This window comes from Micromesistius poutassou (genome assembly GCF_964030765.1).
Source record: "Micromesistius poutassou genome assembly, chromosome: 14".
In the NCBI taxonomy this organism is placed as follows: Eukaryota; Metazoa; Chordata; class Actinopteri; order Gadiformes; family Gadidae; genus Micromesistius; species Micromesistius poutassou.
Window position 1 is genome coordinate 3,512,085 of NC_140284.1, and position 21,793 is coordinate 3,533,877.

At 46.0% G+C, this 21,793-nt stretch overlaps 1 protein-coding gene across 1 annotated transcript in view; it reads left to right on the top strand.

Moving 5' to 3' along the window:
* Positions 1-829: 829 nt before the first annotated feature.
* The window catches only part of hdac4 (histone deacetylase 4), a 107,210-nt gene continuing 86,246 nt past the window's right edge, over positions 830-21,793 (top strand). The window contains exons 1-2 of the mRNA XM_084478535.1: positions 830-952; positions 8,810-9,152. Coding sequence (XP_084334661.1) covers positions 9,131-9,152 — 22 coding nt within the window. The 5' untranslated portion in view covers positions 830-952; positions 8,810-9,130. The remainder of the gene's footprint in view (positions 953-8,809; positions 9,153-21,793) is intronic.

A 21,793-nucleotide genomic window follows, 5' to 3' on the forward strand; every position in this document is an offset into this window, starting at 1 on the left:
GATTCATTTAGCATGTTAATGAGATCAATCCACAGTTAGGCTATATAATCAAATCCAATAAATAAATTATCCATTCGCTTTCACCTTTCATTGCGGTGAGGTAGACTATTAATGAGGCCTACACAGGGTGTAACACCCTAATCTTTTGATTATCATTTGAACAGCATGTCCAGCAATCTAATAGTATATAATATATATAATATATAATATATAGCCTAATTATAATATATAATTATAATATATAACGATAATATATATTTGCGATAAAGTAGCCTAATTAAATTAAGTTTTAATATAAAAACAGACTCCTCTGACACCATCATTGGGATAATTGCCGTTTCACAAATAAACTATTGCTGAAGGTTTGAGAAAATGAATTAGTCCTTATATATGTGTATATAGCTCGCTCTCTCTCTCTCTCTCTCTCTCTCTCTCTCTCTCTCTCTCTCTCTCTCTCTCTCTCTCTCTCTCTCTCTCTCTCTCTCTCTCTCTCTCTCTCTCTCTCTCTCTCTCTCTCTCTCTCTCTCTCTCTCTCTCTATATATATATATATATATCTCATAGGCAACAAGTAGAACACCAGGGTGACATCTGCAACGCTTGCATGTGTTACAAAACGACATCCATGTTGGGATCCAATCCCATTGGCAATGCATCGATCCATCTGTGTTCTTGTGACATCCACCACCACCACACAACATTTGTAGTTCAAATCCCGCCTACTAATGAAACCCTTGAGCACGGCCCACACGTGATTTATTTCAACTCAATCCAGTATGGCGGATTTGTTTGGTTAATGTTTTCCAGCGGCTCTCCGACCCGCCTCCGACCCACCGGCCACATCCATGCACACCAACCCGGCCGTGAGTGCTCGTGATCGGCTGCGGTGCGCTGCTCGTGATCGGCGGACATCCAAGATATCCGAATCACACGAAACACTGACCCTCCTTCAGGTAGTTCTTTTAAACTAATTGTTCAACATTGTTTTGTCTGAAAGTTGCACACATTGAAGCTTGTCTGATAACTGTTTGAATGCATGTTTTTATCACTTCATTTCTTGTATTTCGCTCCGCATCGGAGTTAGACGAGGATACGGGGTGTTTTCGTCTCTTTCCGCCAGTTTATGATCCGCGGTGAGGCGTCCAGGGTTTATGGCGGTACATGACAGTGAAATCCGGTAAACGTAGCAGGACGTCGTTGTGTTCAACTCCTCCATTAAATGCTATCGATCTGTGGAGAGACACACGACTATAAGATTTTATCTGCTGGCTAAAGAGGGCATTAATAGACTGGATTGACTACTTAATCTCACAGGTGTGGTGCAAAAACAAACGACCCGACACCCCTATGTGGTTGTAAATATATGCTGTAGATGGGCGAGTTGTTGGAGATATTTGTTTTGGTTTTGTAACCCGAGAATAACGTCAACGCCAAGCGGTGTCATCGCCTTTACATCGGGGCGAAAAGTTGTCAGACAACACGGATCAACTTGTTACTTGTTGCTGCGATTGATGTGGGGCACATAGCCTACTTTTCGATCTGTTCTGCCCCACCGATGTGGTTCAAGCCTACTCCCAGAGCTTTAGGGTGTAAACCTGGAGCTCTTGAACGGAGGGCTCTGGCGTCAGCGTCATCTCTGCTCTTCTCTGCGGCTCCATACGCCACTGCTGGCGGAAAGTATTCCCTCAGCATTCCTGCTCCCAAGGACTGGTGTTCCACACTTGTAAACCCCAAGGCCCCCACAGGACGAATGAGGTCTTAACACACACACAAACACACTTCCACAAGACCTCCGACTTTGCTTTTGCTTTGAGTGAGAGGGATTCAAGGAAGTAAACTTGAAGAAAAATGTTAATACTGTTAATTGCAGTGTTAGTTAACATCAATTAACCATTCCATAAACACTTTATGTAGTCATTATTTGAATGAGGAAAATGGGGAGCTTGTGTGTGACTGAAACCATGAATGTCTGCACACTGCCTGTGTGGTAATAATGTGGCCCTATACAGAGCAGGCCAATGGCAGTCAGTAAAAACAGTCTTGTATTCCTGTGGTTATTTCCAATGTGCCTGCTTCAGCGAGAATGCAAGAAACCTTGAATAATTTAAAGCCTGAATCCCCTGCTGAATAATAGTTTATAGCTGTCCGGGTGCCATCACGTAGGCCTACAAATGGGTTATTTATGAACAGTTTGATTACCAACCAACAGGGGGAAGAAAAAATCCCCCCCCACCTCCTCCAAGAAGTCGTCACTTCTCCAAACTTTGGCCGCGTTTCCTCGCGACACGGCGCGTTTGTCAGAGGGGCCTGTTCTCCACATTCTGCCTTAATGACGGCTTGTAACGAGGAGGAGCGACCCAGGGCGCCTGTCACATGGCTGTCAGATGCGCTTCACAAGCAACAAAGCCGACACTTCTTTCATCGTCTTTTAACACCGCTCCATGTCTCCACCAATTTAATCTCTCCCCCCCCACCCTACGCATTATTTTTTTCTAGCATTCCCTCCTCCCCTCACTTATTCGCTCCCTCTAGCATTTTCTTTTTCTCATAACAGATCCTTTAGCCACAGTTTGAACAGCTGCTATTAATTATTTAGACCCTGGATCTGAGTTTTATTTTTAAATATAGGCATTATAAGCGCATGTTCTTTCCCATCTGAACAGACTTGATTTTATTTTTTTTAGTAGCTGGAAGCAAAAATCAGTTAAGGCCTAGTATGACCAGGAGGGTGATTTGACGTGTGCAAAGCTGGTAAATATAACTAATGAACAAGCTCAGAAATAAAGTAACACGTTTGATGAAGTGCTTCTCTGTTTAGTTCCCCTGTGGTTTCACAATGGTGTGTAAGGTGGTTGCAGGAGAGTCCCTGGTTAAGGTGGTTTAGACTCCCATCCGAAAAGCTACTTGGTTCGATCTCCAACGTACACCGTCTAATAGGGGTGGGAAATATAATAGATTCTTCGATGCATCGCGATTCTCTCTAGAACGATTCCGTCTCGATGCAGATAAGTTAATAATCAGAATGATTTTATTTTTTTTCAATTAAATTTGTTTGCCTGCTGCAACATTCTGTTCGCCGGCTTTATCTAATATAAAATATTAGACAAGGTAATTCATCTGTTGATTGTCTTTAATGATCAACACAAAAGTAGGAAGTGATTAGCAAACTCTGAGTAGCAGACTCGGATGTATATATATTTTTGAAAATCACGCATGAAAATGTACAAAAAAAATCTATAATCGTTTTCGAATCGAATCGTCGACCTCTGAATCGGAATCAAGTCGTGAGGTGCCAAGAGATTCCCACCCCTACCGTCTAACCTGAAAGCAGCCTAGAGCAAGAGGTGCTTACCCTTACCTGCTCTTTATTGACATGTATCTGCTTGGGCAGATACATGTCGCCTCCGGCATGTAGCCTATCTGCGTAACCTTTAGTTACAGTGTTTGTAATATACACTTTGACGTGTCTACTACGAACTGTAGGACTGTACGGACTTGACTGTACTTGGGCACTTAGACAGTATTTTGAATCTTCCTTAAAAATGGGACTTGAAAATGGTTGTGAGGTTGCAATGTAAAGAGATGTTTTCTATGTCCAAACGGTTGTAGAATATAGATAGTTCTCTTGGGTAAAAAAGGCCTGTGAAGATAATGGCGTTAAACGGTTATAAACACATTGGCTTCATAGGAATGAACGAGCTGTATGGTGAACCGTATGAACAGGGGGCGAGGGTTGTTTTGGCTCCATGGCCCCTGGGCTGACTTTCTCTGACCCAAGCCCACTAGCGTTAAGATGGTTTGTTTGTGAACTTTTTGTGCAGGTTGTCAAGCTAATCGCTGCTAATGAGCCTATTATTGGAGTTGTAGTGCATCCGGAGAAATTGGTGACAAACGTTTCCGTGCGCCAATAAAAGCCAACCCAAACTGAATGTTTGTGTCGGTTCCTTGGCTTCTTCTCCCCTGACCTCCTCGTCAACATCCCCTTACATGTTGTTCCTATCAGGGCTGGAGTTGGTTCACCCAGACCCTTCACTTAGAAATAATGTTTTTACAGAAATCCTTTTACAAATATTTAGCCTCCTGAAACTGGGGAAGCTCACTGGGGCCTGGGTGATGGAGATTTCTTGTTGACGTTGTCACACTAATAGATACTAATGGAGTCTGTTTATGGTGCTGCCTTGCTCAGGGACATATAGTGGTGGCCGAAACCTTGTGTTTCCTCAGAAAAGTTTGACTTTGGACAATGCTCAATCTCCTCATCTCCCCATATCGGCATCTATCCTGTAGGCATCCTAGAGCAAGATGCCCCTAACCCCTGCCTGCTCCTTAATCACCTGTATCTGAATTCACCGCAATGTCACCCACCGTACATAAAAGTGTCTTCTGAATAGCTGAACGAAGTTCAAGGTTAAGCCCTTCCTTGAAAGCTACATATGTGGTTAGTCCGCTAGCATATTCAACAGGACAAAGCATGACGAGGCCAACTAGAATTGAGCTTTTAGTATAGCAGGTTTGTCAAAGTATAGTTAGGAGACTAGCAAATCCGATTTGACCAATGTAAAAGCAAAAGTTATTTTTGGTTTTAGCTAGATTAGATAACGATAAACCAAGATTTCCTGTCCTTCTATTGCAACACACTGCAACTAAAATGCTGCCAGAAATGTATGCAGATGTTTTTGGTTTTCAATAATGTACTGTGCTATTATTGTATAGTTCATAAATGCCTATGCTGCGTGTTGTATAATTCACAACATAATGATTGGGCAGTTATTGCTTGTGAAACCAATCTGTTAAAAGAGTAGTTGTACTGATAAAGTGAACTTGTAAAATTTATCAACTGATGTAAGGAGATGAGATTAATTATTTCTAAATCTAGGAGGACACGTAAGGATGGTTTAGATCCTCAACAGTGTAGGCGTGAGAGGTAAAGGGGTCAGATCATAATGTACTATAAAGAGGGATGTTTAAATCATAATACAGGATCAGAGTGTGAGAGAGAGTGTGATGGTGGAAGAGGGAGAGGGTGAGAGTGTCTGATATATAGAGTGAGCGAATGAATCAAGAAAGAAGAGAGAAAGTGACTGAAGGGGGGGGGGGGGTGAGAGAGCGGGAGAGACAGAAAAAGATTGACTGAGAAAGGGCGAGAGTGACGAAGGCTGAGCGAGAGAAAGGCACCGAAGAATGGAGTCGTGGAGAAGGAGAGAACGGGGTATTGTGAGGGAGGAGATGAGATGAGTGTAGTTTGTGTCATTCACAGTGCGCCGCAGACGCCAAGGGAAAGTGGCTACTTCCTGTTTTTTGTGTGAATCAGAATAGACAGCCTTTTGTCACCATGGAGAACAGTGAGGGGGTGTCAGCACTCTCACACTCGTTTTTTATTAACGACCATGAATACATTGGGGTGTATTCGTCACCACAGCAACGTCACAGAGACGCGCACGTCATGTGACGTAACTGCGGTGGCCTGCCCTTGATCGTGTGTGTGTGTGTGTGTGTGTGTCCTTGGATTGTTGTTTTAATTAACTGCATGGTTCCCCCCCCCCCCACACACACACACACACACACACACACACACACACACACACACACACACACACACACACACACACACACACACACACACACACACACACACACACACACACACTGATGGCGTGCCAGGATCTGCCCACCTGTACGAGCCCCTGCAGGTATCTCCTCATCTCCTCCCTCTCACCGCATGGAGGATGCTGTGTCACATCCGGACAGGATGTTGCTCTCACACTCCCTCTCCGTGTGCTCCTCCTATCTGCTACCTCTCCTCCCTGTGGGCATCTTTTCCAGGGGGTCAGTTAGGTCATCGACGTGTTGAGTTCAGATACGTTGGTACGTTGAAGCCCCCAGTCAATCGTAGGGCTGCTCAATTATGGAAAAAATCATAATCACGATTATTTTGGTCAATATTGAAATATCGATTATTCAAACGATTATTTTTGAGTTTGAAAACATGATGCATTCATTCATAATTTCTCTAAAAAAAAACCACTTTATAAATGAGAACTTTGAAATTTCCCCTTAAAAACATACACAAAATGGTCAAATAGAAAATAAAGTCCAGATATGAATCCAGCTGTTCTGCAATTTCTATAAAAAAAAAATATATAAAATAAAAAATGTAATTGTTTCAACTCGATTATATTAGTTTGGTGATCGTTTCACTCTGAAATCGAAATCGCGATCAAAATTCGATTAATCGCCCAGCCCTAGTCAATCGTACCAAATGCGCTTTTCACCTGCACACAGCAGCCCCTCTGGTGACCGCTCCTTGGTCGGGGTGGAGGTCCTCTGTGGCCCATGCCTTTGGTTCCAGTATTGGCTCCGGCTCTTGTTTCAATCAGCTTCAATGTGCAACGGCACGTTACCAAAGACACTTACACCGTGAAGCTTCGGAGCTTAAGCTTAGAATTAGAAGCCTAATGCCCAAGTTGGGCATTAAAACACCTCAATCAATCAGAAGGGGATAGTTCATGTTTAATGCACGTGTGAATTCAATTTGGTTGAGATCTGGATGTAACGTATACCAGGTCTAAACATGCTAGCCAAGCTGTATCACATTTGTTTCCTCTATATTCTATTCTTAAAGTTCTTTAATTCCACACCCTGGTTGCAGAAGGGCCCCGGGCCTTCTATAGCTCTGTTAGACATGCTGGTCATGTGTTGTACAACAACAACAAAGCAAAAAAACTCACAAAGATGTCCGTCCGTTCCAAGGGGCATTTGTGTGGCTGCTAATTCCACTCGCCAGCTAAATAATTCATTGTCAATTAGCGCAGAGAGACTTAAGGCTCCTCTTCGTACCTCAAGAGCATTTCCCCTGGTTCCTCTGGTGAGCTATGCAGTGGTCTAATTGTTGTTTACCACGCATTATCCAGGCCGCGCATATTTTTAATACTCCTGTTCCTGCCCAGAGCGAGCTCTGGAGAAGCTAAGTCCATTAGCTTGCCCGTCAAGTACCCTTAAACGTGTGTGTGTGTGTGTGTGTGTGTGTGTGTGTGTGTGTGTGTGTGTGTGTGTGTGTGTGTGTGTGTGTGTGTGTGTGTGTGTGTGTGTGTGTGTGTGTGTGTGTGTGTGTGTGTGTGTGTGTGTGTGTGTCCGAGAAAGATGAGCCGGCTATAAAGCAGCATTTAGTGTCATGGTGTTGCTTACATTTTCATGGGCCTTTGTGGGAGGAGAGAGGAGAAAGACACCTAGTTCCAGCTGGGACTCTGAGACTCGATTTTACAATCATTTTCATTGTTCAGTATGAGTTAGAAAACTGCTCAGTAAAAACATAATCCCCAAACTAACCCTTACCTGCCCCTCAATGACATTGATGTGAATAACGGTGTCCACTAATTGACTACACAGTCAATGGCTGCAAGGTGTACGGTCTGCGTGGTTGGCCGAGCCACCCCTCCGGTTTCATGGTGAGCAGTGGTTAGTATTTGTATGACATCATGGGAGAGAGGCGCCCATGTTATCCAAGGTCAATGTTGACTTGTTAACATGTTAGCTAGCTGTAGAACAAGAATTATATCGGCGTAATAAAAAGGAATTATTAATATGGTACAGGCTCGCGCTCGCACATGCACGCAAGTGCACACACGTGTCTGTGTGTGTGTGAGTGTAAGGCACATCGGTAGCCAATTCAGTGTATATGGAGAGCTTGTCTCCAACACCACCCTGTCTCTTTTACGTCCCCCAGAAAGCCGTCTGCTCCGGGCGACTGGGAGGTTATCCTTACACGCGCACATCTGTCACAACACACACATCTGTCACAACACACCCCACGGCTCCGCGATGTTTCTGAGTGTCTTTGGTACTAGCAGCTGTCTCTGAAGGGCTCGCAGTAAGGCACCAGTGCAACGGAAAAATGCCTTGCCCTTCTTGTTGTTTTTGTTATCGTGCCATATTAGCCTTTTTATTGTAGGCTAGACATATGGCCTCCTAGTGTATTTAATGTCTTTCAGAATAATATCAGCCATGTACTCTGTGCTACAATCATTTGCACTTCTGATGCTACTGAGGCGGCAACCAGCTGTTTTGGCAACTAGTTTTATTATTGCTTTTATTATGATTACCATTATTTATACAAGCTTTTGGTCGTGAAAAAGATGACTGAGAATCGGTTGAGTACTTGAATTGACTGCTTTATTTTCTCATTTCACACCGCACCATATTTGCACGGCAACTATTCTCGGTCCGATCCCATTCGCGAGGTCACAAACTGTGCTTACCGTGGGCTTCGGCGAGGTGTAAATGCAAAGTGCGCGTGGGGACTGCGTTGAACAATATGTACACGAGAGGGTCACGCATCCAGCGGGCGTGCAGCATAGTGAATCCACGCGTGCGTGTGAAAGCGGGGGGGGGGGGGTCTTGCTAGCCTGCTAATGATACGCCACCGCCCCACTATCCTTTGCTCCTTGATGGAGTTGGATAAATGCCATATAATTAACTATACAAGAGCACGTTTCCATTAAGAAGGTTTTTCGAGCATTTCAATTCCACATGCTAATTACCGCGAGCAGTGCAAGGGCGTGCAGTGTTGCCAGAAGTCTGTAATCATCTTTGTGCAGTTGTTTCATCTATTCAATCAACTGCATGTTATTTTTTAGTTTTGTTGATCGCTCAATCAGGTGTGTGTGTGTGCGTGCGCGAGCGTGTGCGCACGTGTGTAGGTAGAAGTGTTTTTTTTATAATTGCTGTGTTGACAGTATATAAATGGTGAAGGATTTGTATGTTCTATTTGTAACATTTCTGTACCTTTTTTTTTTTTTCTCTTCCTCCTCCAGCTCAACAGTTAAGCAGCCCAGGAAAAGGAAGAAGTGTGTTGGAACGCGCCCATTGAGGTGCCTACTCACTACCTGGGTCTAGGGAGAGACGAGGAGACCATAGGATTCGGTTATAGGAGCAGTCCCTCATTCCGGTCCTGGTCCTGGCAGCCGTAGTCCTGGTAGCCATGGTCCGTGCGCCTGCTCCAGACGTGCACTGAGACCCCCAGGCTCTGGATCTACCCTGGACCGGTGGCATCCTTCTCCTTGACCTCCCCCGATCTCCTCTCAGTTCTCTTGAGTCGTCGAGTCGAGTCCGCAAACACCACCGCCATCTTCTCCATGAGCTCCCATAGCAGACAAGGTAAGCAGGTCACGCACGCACGCACGCACGCACACGCACACGCACACGCACACACACACACACAGGGGGGGTGGGGGGGGTGGATCTACGTTCCCACGGAGATACAAAGACAGTCATATTTACGGCTGACACCTTCTGGTCGGCGTGTCGATCGGTTGGATCGATGTTCACGTCACACACCAGATTGTAATTGTTGAGACGATTGCTGGTGTTTCTTTCATGAGGAGAAGAGCACTACTTAAGCCATTACTTCCGTGCTTGTTATGGATGGTAGGAAGGGCGGGCAGCAGGTAGGACCTAAAAAGGACCACGCCTTCCTTTTGGGTTCCCGCTAGGCCTCTTTGAATTACTCACTTTATAGTCACTTTATTGCGTTTTGGAGAGGTTCAAAGAAAAAGTTTGATAACCCGTTGTACTGATATTATGGCGTTCCACTTAATTAAGTTCAGCTTTAGAACCGTTTGGAGCTCATTTGTGATTACAAATCCAAAGGTTTCTTTGAAAGTGTTTTTTTTATGTAGCCTCAATTGTTCTGACGTTGAGCTGGTTTGCTTAATACATTGCCATTTTAAATGGACTTGTGTTATGTATTTAAGAGTGAAGCTTGAAGTTATTTAAGCGATTTTGTTGTTTTTGAGATTGCACCCATAGGCGTGACTCATTGTTCGGAAATGGCCCGGTGCTGTCTGGAACAGAAGTGGAGGGTCCTGTTATTTAGGTATTCAGAGTATCTGTAGACAGTACCTATTGTTTTTGTAGGATGTATACATTATTATATTGGACTGGTAACTTATAGCTCGGCCCCTGATTGATTGCTCAAAGGTTCTCAAATTATTCAAAGACATGTATTCACCGTAAGCTGGTCTCCCATAACTAGCCACCACTCTCCCCCTGTAGGGGGCGCGATCATTTGCCAAGTTAATTTGTCAAAGTTAAAATGCTCAGCCCCTCCGCCAAGATGGACAAAAAACGCTAAGCAGCTTGTGAAGTAATATTTAAATAAACATATAAAGGCCTTGTTGATAAGGACTATTAAAAACGGCATTAACCCTGCCTTGGGGTATTGCGACATGCGTGTGTTTATGTTTTTTTTTTTTATATCCTTCTTGGATTTGAGATAAGAAGCGAGGAACCGGCCACGTTGGGACTAGGTTGCGTAACGTGCCCCGGGAGCCCTGTGGTATAAACATGGTGCTATTAACAGTCTGGAGACTCCGGTGGAAAGTATGAAGTTGGATGTCAACCTTCGCCGTGGCCAGACGCGGCCGGCGTTTGCCAAAACCACGAGGCTGTTTTGGTTTATGGAGAGCTGTGTACTGCGTTGTTGCTCCCCTGCCTGGACCGTGATTGATTACAACTTTGTAAACAGGGGGGCTTGGATTGAAGTAGGTGATAAATTCTCTCTCTCTACTGTACAACTCCTCAATCAACTCTCAATATGGCTGTCCCGATAGTAAACTGGAGGAACTGAATTACTACTTGAACGGTAACGGCAAGGTGTGATAGTGTATGATCTGTCTCTCTGTCTCTCTGTCTTTCTGTCTCTTTGTCGCTGTCTGTGTCTGTCTGTCTTTCTCTCTATGTGGCTCATAATAATTATAATTATTATCATAAATACCATATCTCCAATTGTCTTCAACTGTCTGACAAGATCAGTGATTATACTTGGCCTTACTTGGTGTGCTATTTGCTTTGATATCGGTCACATGGCAGTATTAATCTGATTACACTGCGTTAAACCGCTTCTACAGAAAAAGCCATTTATTGACAAACAAATACTAGATGATTTCATCAATGCAAAGCATTGTGCAGAGTTTTTATGAAAGGCTGTGTTACCTTTTTTATAGGGTTAGATAAACATCTTAAGGTTCCATAAAGTTCTACGTCAATGAAATTCATTCAAATGTTTAGTTTGTGTTATGCAGTTCAAGGCCAGCATGTCTGAAAGCCCTAAGAATGCAACCCGACGGGATTATACAATAACATGAATCACCATGCACCATCCGTATACAAACCCATATCCTTCTCATTCAGTAGACTCTTGCCTCTGTGCGCGGCACTGCACTGATGGCAATGAACGGCACTGTAAGTCTATAAGCACTATATGTCGGGAAATGAGGAGAGACGAAGAATGAGGGCTCCAGGTGTCCGACCCAAGCTCGAGAGGAGGACAATCTCCCAGGCCAGATGCTCCCTTTACCTCCGCCCTGCCTGGCTTGACCTGGTGCCGGTCCAACCACGACCCTCTAGGGCCCCGGGCGACCCCAGAAGCCCTGGCAGTCATGTGACCAACCCCTAATTGACACCAAAACCGCCACTGATTTGTAGCACAAGTGGCGTGGTGTGAGCTCAGGTAGACTGCTGTGTTCTTTTTGATTTTTGATTCAAACCGGCTCCGTGATGATGATGTTGCAGTCGGTTGTGGACGCGAGTGACATTAAGCTACGTCCGCGTGACGGTTTTTGGGGTGACTTTGCCGTGAACCCCCTGAGACGGGTGTAGAGTTGAAGTGATCCCTCCTATTTTATCCACAGGTGTGATGCTGATTAGTCATTTCAGAATTGACCATCACAAGAGGGTGTGTCCAGCCCAGATGTATCATTGATAGATCAGCCCACGGCCTTTGGTCCATTCCTGCATTCAGGTTGATCAAGCCCTTGTGCTTTTGGAAGGACAGTCGCATGTGTCACTGTAGGTTATCACTATGGTCACTAAAAGATGAAAGCATTTATTTTCTCTGAGTCAAAGCAGGCCGAGTCCCGACGAGAAGGATTTGACAAAGGAGCAATTGTTGCCCTTCCCTCACAACGCGCTTTCCCTCGTCCTGATGAGGTCACTGCCATTGATTAACTGTTCTCTGTATGGGCCCCAGTTGTGTGTGTGTGTGTGTGTGTGTGTGTGTGTGTGTGTGTGTGTGTGTGTGTGTGTGTGTGTGTGTGTGTGTGTGTGTGTGTGTGTGTGTGTGTGTGTGTGTGTGTGTGTGTGTGTTTGCGTCTGGCATGGTCCCTTCCTCTGGCATGGTGGACGGGGGAACAGCCGTGGTAGGCCAGGAGGTTGTGCGTCACCCTGGAGGAAGCTGTCCCTTTTAGCCTGTCCAGAGCACACTGCACGCTGGCAACCACACAGGAGTATCTGTTACATTCCCACAGTGCATGAAAAGACACTTTCTTTCTTTTTTGGTTCAGCTCATTCACTTCGCTGTCCCCTTTGCCGGTGCGTGGATGGAACCAGCTGGTCATATTCAGTGTTACGTTTTTTTCCGTTCTGTCTATTGAGTGACCTGTCCGGTGACAGCTCCCTCGGACGACTTTTTAAGAAGAAAACCGTATCCAGTCGTTAGACTTTTTTTTTTTTTTTTTGTCAAAGGACCCCGGGAGGAAAAACTCCAAGGGGCCGAGATTAGAATTACAATGCGGTCATATTCTAGACATGCGTGTCATTTTCCGCTTATTACAGCGTTGCATCATTGGAGTTGCTGGTTCGACCACGGCTGAGAACTTTTTAGAGTCCAGTCTGTGGGGGGGGGGGGGCGCTGGTCTCCATGGAGAGTGTTTCATGATCTGAACCAGAAGTCAATATGAGAGAGACTTGTTCAAGTTAATTTTTTTTTTTTCTTCATGTCAGTTTATAATAAGACGCCTTTCAAAGAAGTAGCCGACACAGGCGAAGCCCAGCGAGGAGTGTGGATGATGACGGGAGCGTTGTTTTATTCATTAGATATTTAACTGCGTAATTTTTTTTTTTCTGCTTTGGAATTGGTTTTATTTGAACACAGTAACTTTTCTATTTCAATGAAACTGGTAGCGGTGACGTCCGCTAATGGTGTGTTTACTTTGCAAATATGGCATCCAAGAGCCGACTGGCTGAAGCTCGTCCAATCGGCTGCAGAGTAAGGATGACTGGCGACGCCCCTCGGCAAACACTGCAGACGGCAGACTTTCCAGACCGAAGGAGAGAAGCACACTTTACTCATAGAGCCGCTTTCATTCATGGAACACAAACTGCTTTTTCATCTAAAAACACAAAACACACAGGACTTAAAACGATAATTCAATAATCCTAACTTGACTCGCTAGACTCCGAAAGACGATCACTCAACCCTTTTATCGCCCCAACTTAACTATGCCAAGACCTACTAATAAAACAACATGACGGAATATGGGATTTACTGGAGCATCAAACATCGCTGTCATCAGTTTTCCCCCCCTTCCCTTTTGTTAATTCTCGGTTACCTAGGAAAACAGTAAACCTGTTGAGTAGCAAGCGTGATCCAGCAGTAACTAATCCCCTGTCTGTGAGAACAGACAACACCACCTCCTGCTCCTCCTCCCTGCGTTGTGAGCCTGCGCTCCCTGCCCGGTCTGTCCTCTTCTCCCCCCCCCCCCCCCGCCCCCCCCCGACCCGACCACCAGAGTCCTGCTGAGGGCTCTGGAGGCTCTTTTGTCCGCTGTAAACTTGGGCGGCGAGTGTTGACTGGCTGGGTTGGCATATGGGAACCCTGGGCACTGAACCCGGAGCCAGCTCTAACACACACACACACACACACACACACACACACACACACACACACACACACACACACACACACACACACACACACACACACACACACACACACACACACACACACACACACACACACAGAGAGAGAAAGCAAGCGTCTCCCGCCCTCCAATAATTGCTGACAGGCATGGGTCAGGGGTGGGGGGGGGGGGGGGGTCTTGCGTCAGTAAGTCGTCATGAGGAGTGACTCCCCTCCCAGGGATGCAAACATGGAGAGGGAGGGAGGGAGGGAGACGGAGTGGGGGAGGCCATCTGTTCCCGGGCCCGTCCTTTAGCTGGTTTACGGGCCTCTAGGACCCGTATAAGACTGACTCAGTGTTGGCTCATGTCCGCGGTGGTGTTGGCAGGTGTGGGTGGTAGGGCCGGAGTTCACAAGACGCCACCGGGCATGACCTTAGACTGGTTCTCGCTCGCGTCGTGTTTTCGCACACATATTTGCTACTTTAGTCACGTGGCGGACGCTTCTATCCGGAGCAACTCCGTTCAGATGCATGCCGTCAAGGGGCAGGTATGGGCTGGGGACTCGGGCTCTGGGAATGCAGACGTGGATTTGGTCCAGGAGTCCCAGCAGCCCAACCACTAACACTAGCACACTAACACCAAACACTAGCCCTATCCGGGGGGGGGGGGTTGTGCATACCGTAGCTCTCCAATCCCGGCAGTGGAGCCATTGCTGCAACATAGCAGAGTTCTAGGAAGCCAGAACTTCCTGACTAGGGACCTGTCGTTTCCTCTTCCTGAACTGTTATTTGGTACTACTGTTATTTAGTTTGCATGTTTGGGGATGCCGGACATCAAAGCATTTCTTGATGACTTCCACTGGTCCTCTAACGTACAAATGGACGTTCACTTCTGACCACCAGGTTGTAGAGCAGAGGATTTGCGGTGGGGCTGAGGGGGGGCTTTTGAAGATAAACAAAGAAAGTGACAGTTCCTTAGCGTTGCTTATTCCTCTCCAGTCTCTCCCATCCACGGCAGATGGTTCTGAATTATTCATGTCACGTTTTCGTTTTTGTTTTTTTTGGAAGTGTACGACGGCCTTTGCAATTCAACAGAGGAGATTGGAATTGTTCCTTATTGGAGATGAGTGGAAAGGCATTGAGGGCTTAATGAAGGGGATACGGGCTTTACAAAAGAGAGTACAGTGTAAATAACTGATGCCAAAGCAGCCTCCGATAAGCTCTCTCTGTTGCCGAGTATAGCAGAGACCACGAGAGGCTTGGCAGACGCAGTGTTGTAGTCACAGCTCCTCCTCCTGAGTGTTCAAGAGAGCCGAGTACTTGATGCTTGGGTTTGAATACATTTCTCTTTCATTGTTATTTATACTATCGGTGGACAGAAATATCTCCTATTAACGGCTGAATGCAAAGCAGCATCAACTAATCATGCTGGCCGTGTACAGAAAACTGAGGTGAAATGAGACGATAAAATGTAAACCCTGCATTTTGTCTTTGGTAATGAGGGAGTAGGAGAACAAGATGTTGAAGGAATGGAGGGTTAGATATCGGTTTTGAATACAAGGTTATTATTTCAAATTTTTATGATTTGTTTGTTGCCGTTTGCTTTTTGCTCTGAAAGTTTCACTCTTTACTTAAGTTACATACGTATAGTAATGTAGTAATCATTAGGTCGACAATTTAATCTCAACAACCGTGTCACAACGGCGCCCGTTCTGAAGAGGAAATCAGGAGGGCAAAGTTTAAAGTACAGACACTGCGAACAAGCTGCGGCACAACAGCGGTGTCGAGGTGTGAAATAGCAGCAGAGTAGGCTCTCCGGCTGTCGGCACTTCAGCCTGGCGGATATGTGAAGTCAAGAGCGGGTTTACAACCAACCCGATTGTCGGGTTTGAAACCCGGGGACCGCAACCCAACAGAGCCTGACTTCCATGTGTCTGCCCAGGGAGACCACTTCCTACCACGGGCCTACCAACATCCCCGCCCCCCCCCCTCCCCTCCCCTCCATCGCCTCCAACAACAATCTCTTGATTATACAACAAGAATGATTTGCTGATTTGGAACAGCCAGATTTGCGTAGCCACTTATCAATATCATGCAAAACACACCTGCATCACATGGCGTCCTCGGTGGACCTCTACGCCAGCCGCCAGTGATGAGCTTCTGAAGAAGTCTGGCTGCCGCCATTAAACCAGCAGAGTTCCTTGATTCTTGGCTACACTCTTCAGTCCTCTTAGATTCTCATCTCTCTCCCTGCGTGTCTCACCTCTGATCACCGTCAGCAGCGGTAGCAGTGGTAGAAACGCACTATGGGAGCTATCACAAGCCGCACTACTGGATTAGCAGCCACTGCCTGGCCAGCGTCTGGGCCAGGCCTCTAGAACGGCACGGCGTAATCTTCAAAGGGAGAGATTAACTCTTGCTGGCCCGCGCCGATGATTCATCATTTACAGAGTTCCTCTTGAGGGTGATAATTGATATGTCTCAGTCTCCGTGCTTCCAGAGCTGGCGGTGGAGGAGATTTAAAGTCCAGGCCAAGACAGGAGGAGTTCCAGGACGGTGCCTGACACTTCTTGCTAATCAGGGAGAGGGAGAGAACAGAGGAGGTTCTGCAGAGTAATCTAGTTTCCCTTTGAATGTCTGAATGTGCTTCATTTGCCAGGCTTCATTTGCCATCACTCGCCTCGCTGGCGGAGAGAGTCTTAATTGTCCAGAGGGATACAAAAGCAGGTCGGATGTAATGGAAGTGCGATTACTTTCTTTCATCCTGGCTACTGTGTTATTTTTACCCAGTGGGAGGATTGGGGGTTGAAGGCAAAAAACAAGGGGTGTTAATAGACAGGGTGCTTTTGTGAGCTACGAACGCCACCGCACGGTAAAAGGATTACCTTCTCATTACGGTCATTTCACTGCAGTATTCCGCATTATTCCATGAAAGTAATCTTATTGGCAGATGAAACAATTGCAATTATGCATTTAGCTATGAAGACCGACTGGCAGGAAGCGAGTGCACAATTGAATTAGGCCGTTTGTGCTGAAAATGATGTGGGCTTTTCTCTCAATTAGACCCAGATCCACTAATGTTTTTACCCACTAATGCATTTCCATAATTTACCATTTGTCTCCTTGGTTCATTCAGTAACTAAGGGAGACGAACATAACAAAATGATTCCAATGATTGACAGAAGACTTATGGCATTTGCTTATTGGATGTTGAGTCATCCGTCCTGTCAGTGTGTGTGTGATGGTCTCTGTTTCAGCTTAAGCTCTTGTAATTCCCACATGTGACGCCAATACAGGAAACACGTGACTCTACCTCCCTGCGGGACACTTCCTGCCCAGGCTGCCCTGTAACTGCAGTTCAACAGCAATGCCAGGGGTACTGACTTAGTGTACAGACCGTACTGGTGGAGGGAGGGGGGTACTGGCCTGCTACCAGCCTGTAGTTCAGTCTAGGCCAGCTGTTCAGATACGGTGATTTTATAAGCATCCAAGTCCCTGCAGATGAACCCCTAAGGAACCACATCTGCTTCCAAGACGAGCATGGATGAGGTCAGGGTGGTGGTTGTCTGACGTCCATAATGATCCAGTGGTGTCTTAGTGTCTACCTTGGGGGGGGGGGGGAGGGGGGGCTGGGGGAGGGGGTGGGGGTCTACTCCATCTGGTGGGGTGGAATTAACTGCCAGGTTTAACCAAGGGACAGCGGGGCCAGAATGAGCTGAGTGGTTCAGGTAGGTCTCTGTTGCGTGTAATCTCACTGATTCCCAGAGTGCAAAGCACAACCAGAACCAGAAGTTTGTGTTGCACAATACCCCTCCCCCCCCCTCCCTCCTCCCGCTCTGGAGCTCAGGGTCTCCCAGGAACCGATGGACTTTTCCAGGGAATAATCTAGGGCTAAGCCCCGGAACGAGACCTTTTGAGTCGTGCTTGTTCGTTTGTTTGTTGTCGTGCACAGAACACGCATGGGGTGTTTCGGGGGGGGGGGTTGTAACGTTGTAGTGCTCTTATGTTCCTGCATCGCCACAGCTCAGTGTTACAACCGGCCCCTCCCCTACCGGTCTCCAGCTTAGTGCACCACCAAACCATGAGCTTTTTGTTCTCCGCTTTCCCACAGAGCTATTTTAACAACCGCTCCGGTAAGGAGATTAATTCATTTTAAATCTGCTGTTTATACGCATATTATTTAATGGAAGAATTAATATTTGATTCCTCATTAAAGAATAGATTTCTACAGAAGCAAAGCAGGAAGTCTAGTTCTTCGGTTATTACATAAATCATACAATTTTCCATATATCGGCGGGTATTGTTTCATGGAACACGAGACGAATTAAGTTCCGTTTGGCAGCAGGAATGTGACTGGCTCTGATCTGTCTCTGAAGGCCTTTTGAGCAGGCAGTTCCTCAGCATTATCAACAGGTAATACAGCCATAATGACCACTTCATCTGGCAAACAACACATTCCAGCCTGCAAATCGCCTGACCATTTATACTGGATACACTCATGAATGTAATTTACTGGTAGGTTTTATGATCAGTCTTTATAGAGCATTGGAACGGCTTTACGTCCAAAAGTGTTGCAGAAGTTTCTGATCAAAAGCCATTCTCAATACATCACTCATGCACGCATGCTGGTTTGCAGGGTGCATTTGGAGCCCTTGTTAGGAAAGTGAACTGTGATCCAATTATAACAACGTCAAGCTCTGCAGAAGAGGACAACAACGAATGAATGGCAGCGCTCAGTGTTGTCTCCGTCTTCCATCCTATTTCCGTCCCAATGTGAATTACACACGCACGAGCACACACGCACATGCACTAGGAGTGCAGTCACACTATTATGCACCATAGGAAAGGTATGGGAGCAAAGTATGGAAACATTGCCTTGAGCCTGGAATCTGGGTATTCACCAAGCTGAATGTCACTGTGCGGCTAGTGTATTTAGATATTCCTTTTTTCCATACAAAGCTTTCTGAGAAGTAAATATTTGGACCTACTTTACAGTTAATTTATATTAAGACAGACATTGGGGGAAGTGGATGGCTTATTGCGGGTCTGTATGTAAACCATCTAGCCATAATTACACAATAACTAATGACATATTGTGCCACATCGGCTATCACCACTTAACTCCAATGTGTTTTTGTGTTGGTTCGGTCAAGCCCTGTCTTTATACAAACATGTATGGGTTTGTGTGTGCCTTCCTCATCTCTTTGTGTGTGTGTGTGTGTGTGTGTGTGTGTGTGTGTGTGTGTGTGTGTGTGTGTGTGTGTGTGTGTGTGTGTGTGTGTGTGTGTGTGTGTGTGTGTGTGTGTGTGTGTGTGTGTGTGTGTGTGAGCTTGTATATAATTGCGTGGTAAATGTGTGATGGTTAATGGGCTACTTGGCGTGGGGGGCCGTTTGGCCCTCACATGGCTGTGGTAGTGGCCCCCCATTCAGCTGGTCCCACACGGTAGGGTGCAGTCATGCATGGGCTGTCATGCATGCTTCCTTTTTAAGTGTAAAACGCAGAGCTGGAGCGCTGCAGGCTGAGGGACAGATGTTCACATGATGGCTCATGGAGCTTTTTCCCTTTGATACTGCAAAGGGTAAAAAGGAAAAAGCATCCTACTGAACTCTGGCCGCAAATCGTCCATTTAGAGTTATCATCACCGTACAACTGATAAGTAGTTATTTTTGCAAATTTGTCTTGTATTTATAACCTTTATGTGTAATAACACATATTACCCCAAGGTTCCATCTTGGCCCTCTTACTAATACGGTTGTTATTAGTGTTGCGGTGAAGTATCGCGACCGTTCAAACACCACGTCTGTCTTCAACTCGATTGTCCTGGCGAACACAGCCTTGGGAAAACGTAGGCGTGTAAAAGAGCATCGAGTTCATCTACACTTGTCATCCGCCAGCCTTTGTCACCCCCCCTACATTTTGCAATCACCACCCCTATGTCAGGCATTAGCATAAACCCGGGCGCCCATTTTCTCCAGCCATCAGCGGCTGTTGCCTATAAAGTAGGCCTGGAGATGAATGGAAAAGGCGCGGGCAGCAGCATGGCTCGTAGATAAATGAGCTGGCGGGGAACGCTCGTGCATAGTTAAATGAAAAACGTGGCTCAGGGCGGGGGAGGTTTTCCTGAGCTTGTTTGCTGAAGTTTAATGTCAGTAATGAGCCGTCGCTCCGCGTCCTGATGAATGAATGAGTGAACGGTGACAGGCGGGAGCATGAACGAGTGGCGACAAATGATTGTTTCTGCGGTAATTGGGTTCTGACAGTTGTTCCCGCGGCTCGCCGGGTTACAATAGTGGGCGAGGGAGTCAACAACGCTGACAAGAAACATTACCCCCTTTTGCTCTCTCTGTGTCTTTTTCCCCGAGGTTAATTAAAACCAAGGAAACCTGTTGAGCCCTCCGATGGCGGCGTGCAGATTGATGAGAGATTAGAGGAGGGGATAACGACAATTCCCAAATTATGTCGGCTAATTGAAACGGTATACAGGCCAGCTTGCCTTGGCTCCTCTTCCCCTTCCCCGCCTGGCTCCGCAGTGCGCTCCCTGCCTCCTCGCCTCATGCTTTCCGCTGAGCGTCTGACTCCTTTTGTAAGAGTCGGTCAGTGTCTTCATGTCATCCTCCCACAAAGGCCTCCAGGGGCCCCCCCGGCCCCTCCTAATGAGCGTCCATACAATCAGCACTTGGCATGGCAAACATTTTCTACTCTCATGGAAAGTGCGGCCCAAACACGCAAGGTTTCTCGGGTGCGAGACACGCAAGCTCCATTCTTTTCCCGGCGCATGTTTACGTGACCTAATGAACACGCAAACCGGGGTCACGCAGGTCGGGGTGCGGCAGGCGCCGACGAAAAAACACCGCGCTGGCAGACGAAGCTCCGGAGAGCTGCTCGGAGTTTAGAGGAGGCCTGGAGTGTGTTTTTTTTTTTTTTTTTTTTTTTTTTTTGCTTCCTGCTAAATTGTTGTATCATGTCGTATTGTGTTCTGTTTCCTGAGGAGTATTTTTTAGCTGCTCAGACTTTATTATTATATTATTATATGCTTTGATTGTCGCCCGCCTCTATCTGGATAAAGCATTTTTTAATAGAAGTATCAATGAATGCCCTATTCGATGATTGTGTACATGCTGGCCTTTTGGTGCCAGGCCAATGTGTTTGTGTTGCTAAGCTAGCTGGATGAAGTAGGCCATATTGGTGATGGCACTGTCTGCCATTTCCAGCGTATATGCTAATGAATGATTTGGCAAAGAAAACTATGCATGCTGTACAAATGCATTGTAGCTTAGCCAAGTACAGTACATACAGTTTGTATTTTTCATGGTTGTAACTGATGCCTAATAAAGAGCAACATTGGAATAGGCACTAGCCGTTGTGCTAGCCATTTCCGTTCAAAAGGTTTAAAAACATGCTTGGGTTTCCGCTTCAAATCATGGTATCAGACTTTTGATGCATTGCTCCTTGACAAATGCTTTGAGACACGTGTTGCATATCAAAATAATATCTGATTACTGTTAAAAAATAAACGTATACATAAATCCCAATTGTGTACTTTTCCCAGTATTTTAATTTGAACAATGTCCTATTTAGCGGTGGATATAATGTGCTGTTGCTGGTGCAGATGAGCCCGGTGGGCTGTAATCACCATTAGGTTTCCACCCAGAGCTCTGCTGAGGATTACTGTGCAGGGGCACAGGAAGCCGGGTGGGTGGGTTTACTTGTGATCTATTTATAGAAACAAACACTTTCCATTATCCCCTCCATCTCTTCCTTCGCTCATACATAAATTCACCACTTAAAGCTATTGGCTGCTCGCACAGAGGAGGCATTGTCTCTTTGCTGGGTTCAAATATGCCCATCCCAGTAGATTTATGTATGAACGCCACCATAGATTAAGCAGGGCTTTAAATAAAGCAAGCCGTTTAAGATAAGATAAGAGGGTACTCATTAATCGCAGATGGGAAATTTGGGGTTTCAACTCTGTTGTATAAAAGTGTATTTGTTATATAACCGTTCGTTCCGACCAAGTAATTTGATTGGACAAGAGGCAGTGTTGATAGAGTATTACAGCACTTGAACTTTTAACTACGCATGTATCACTACGCTGTACAAATGATCTAATAACCCTT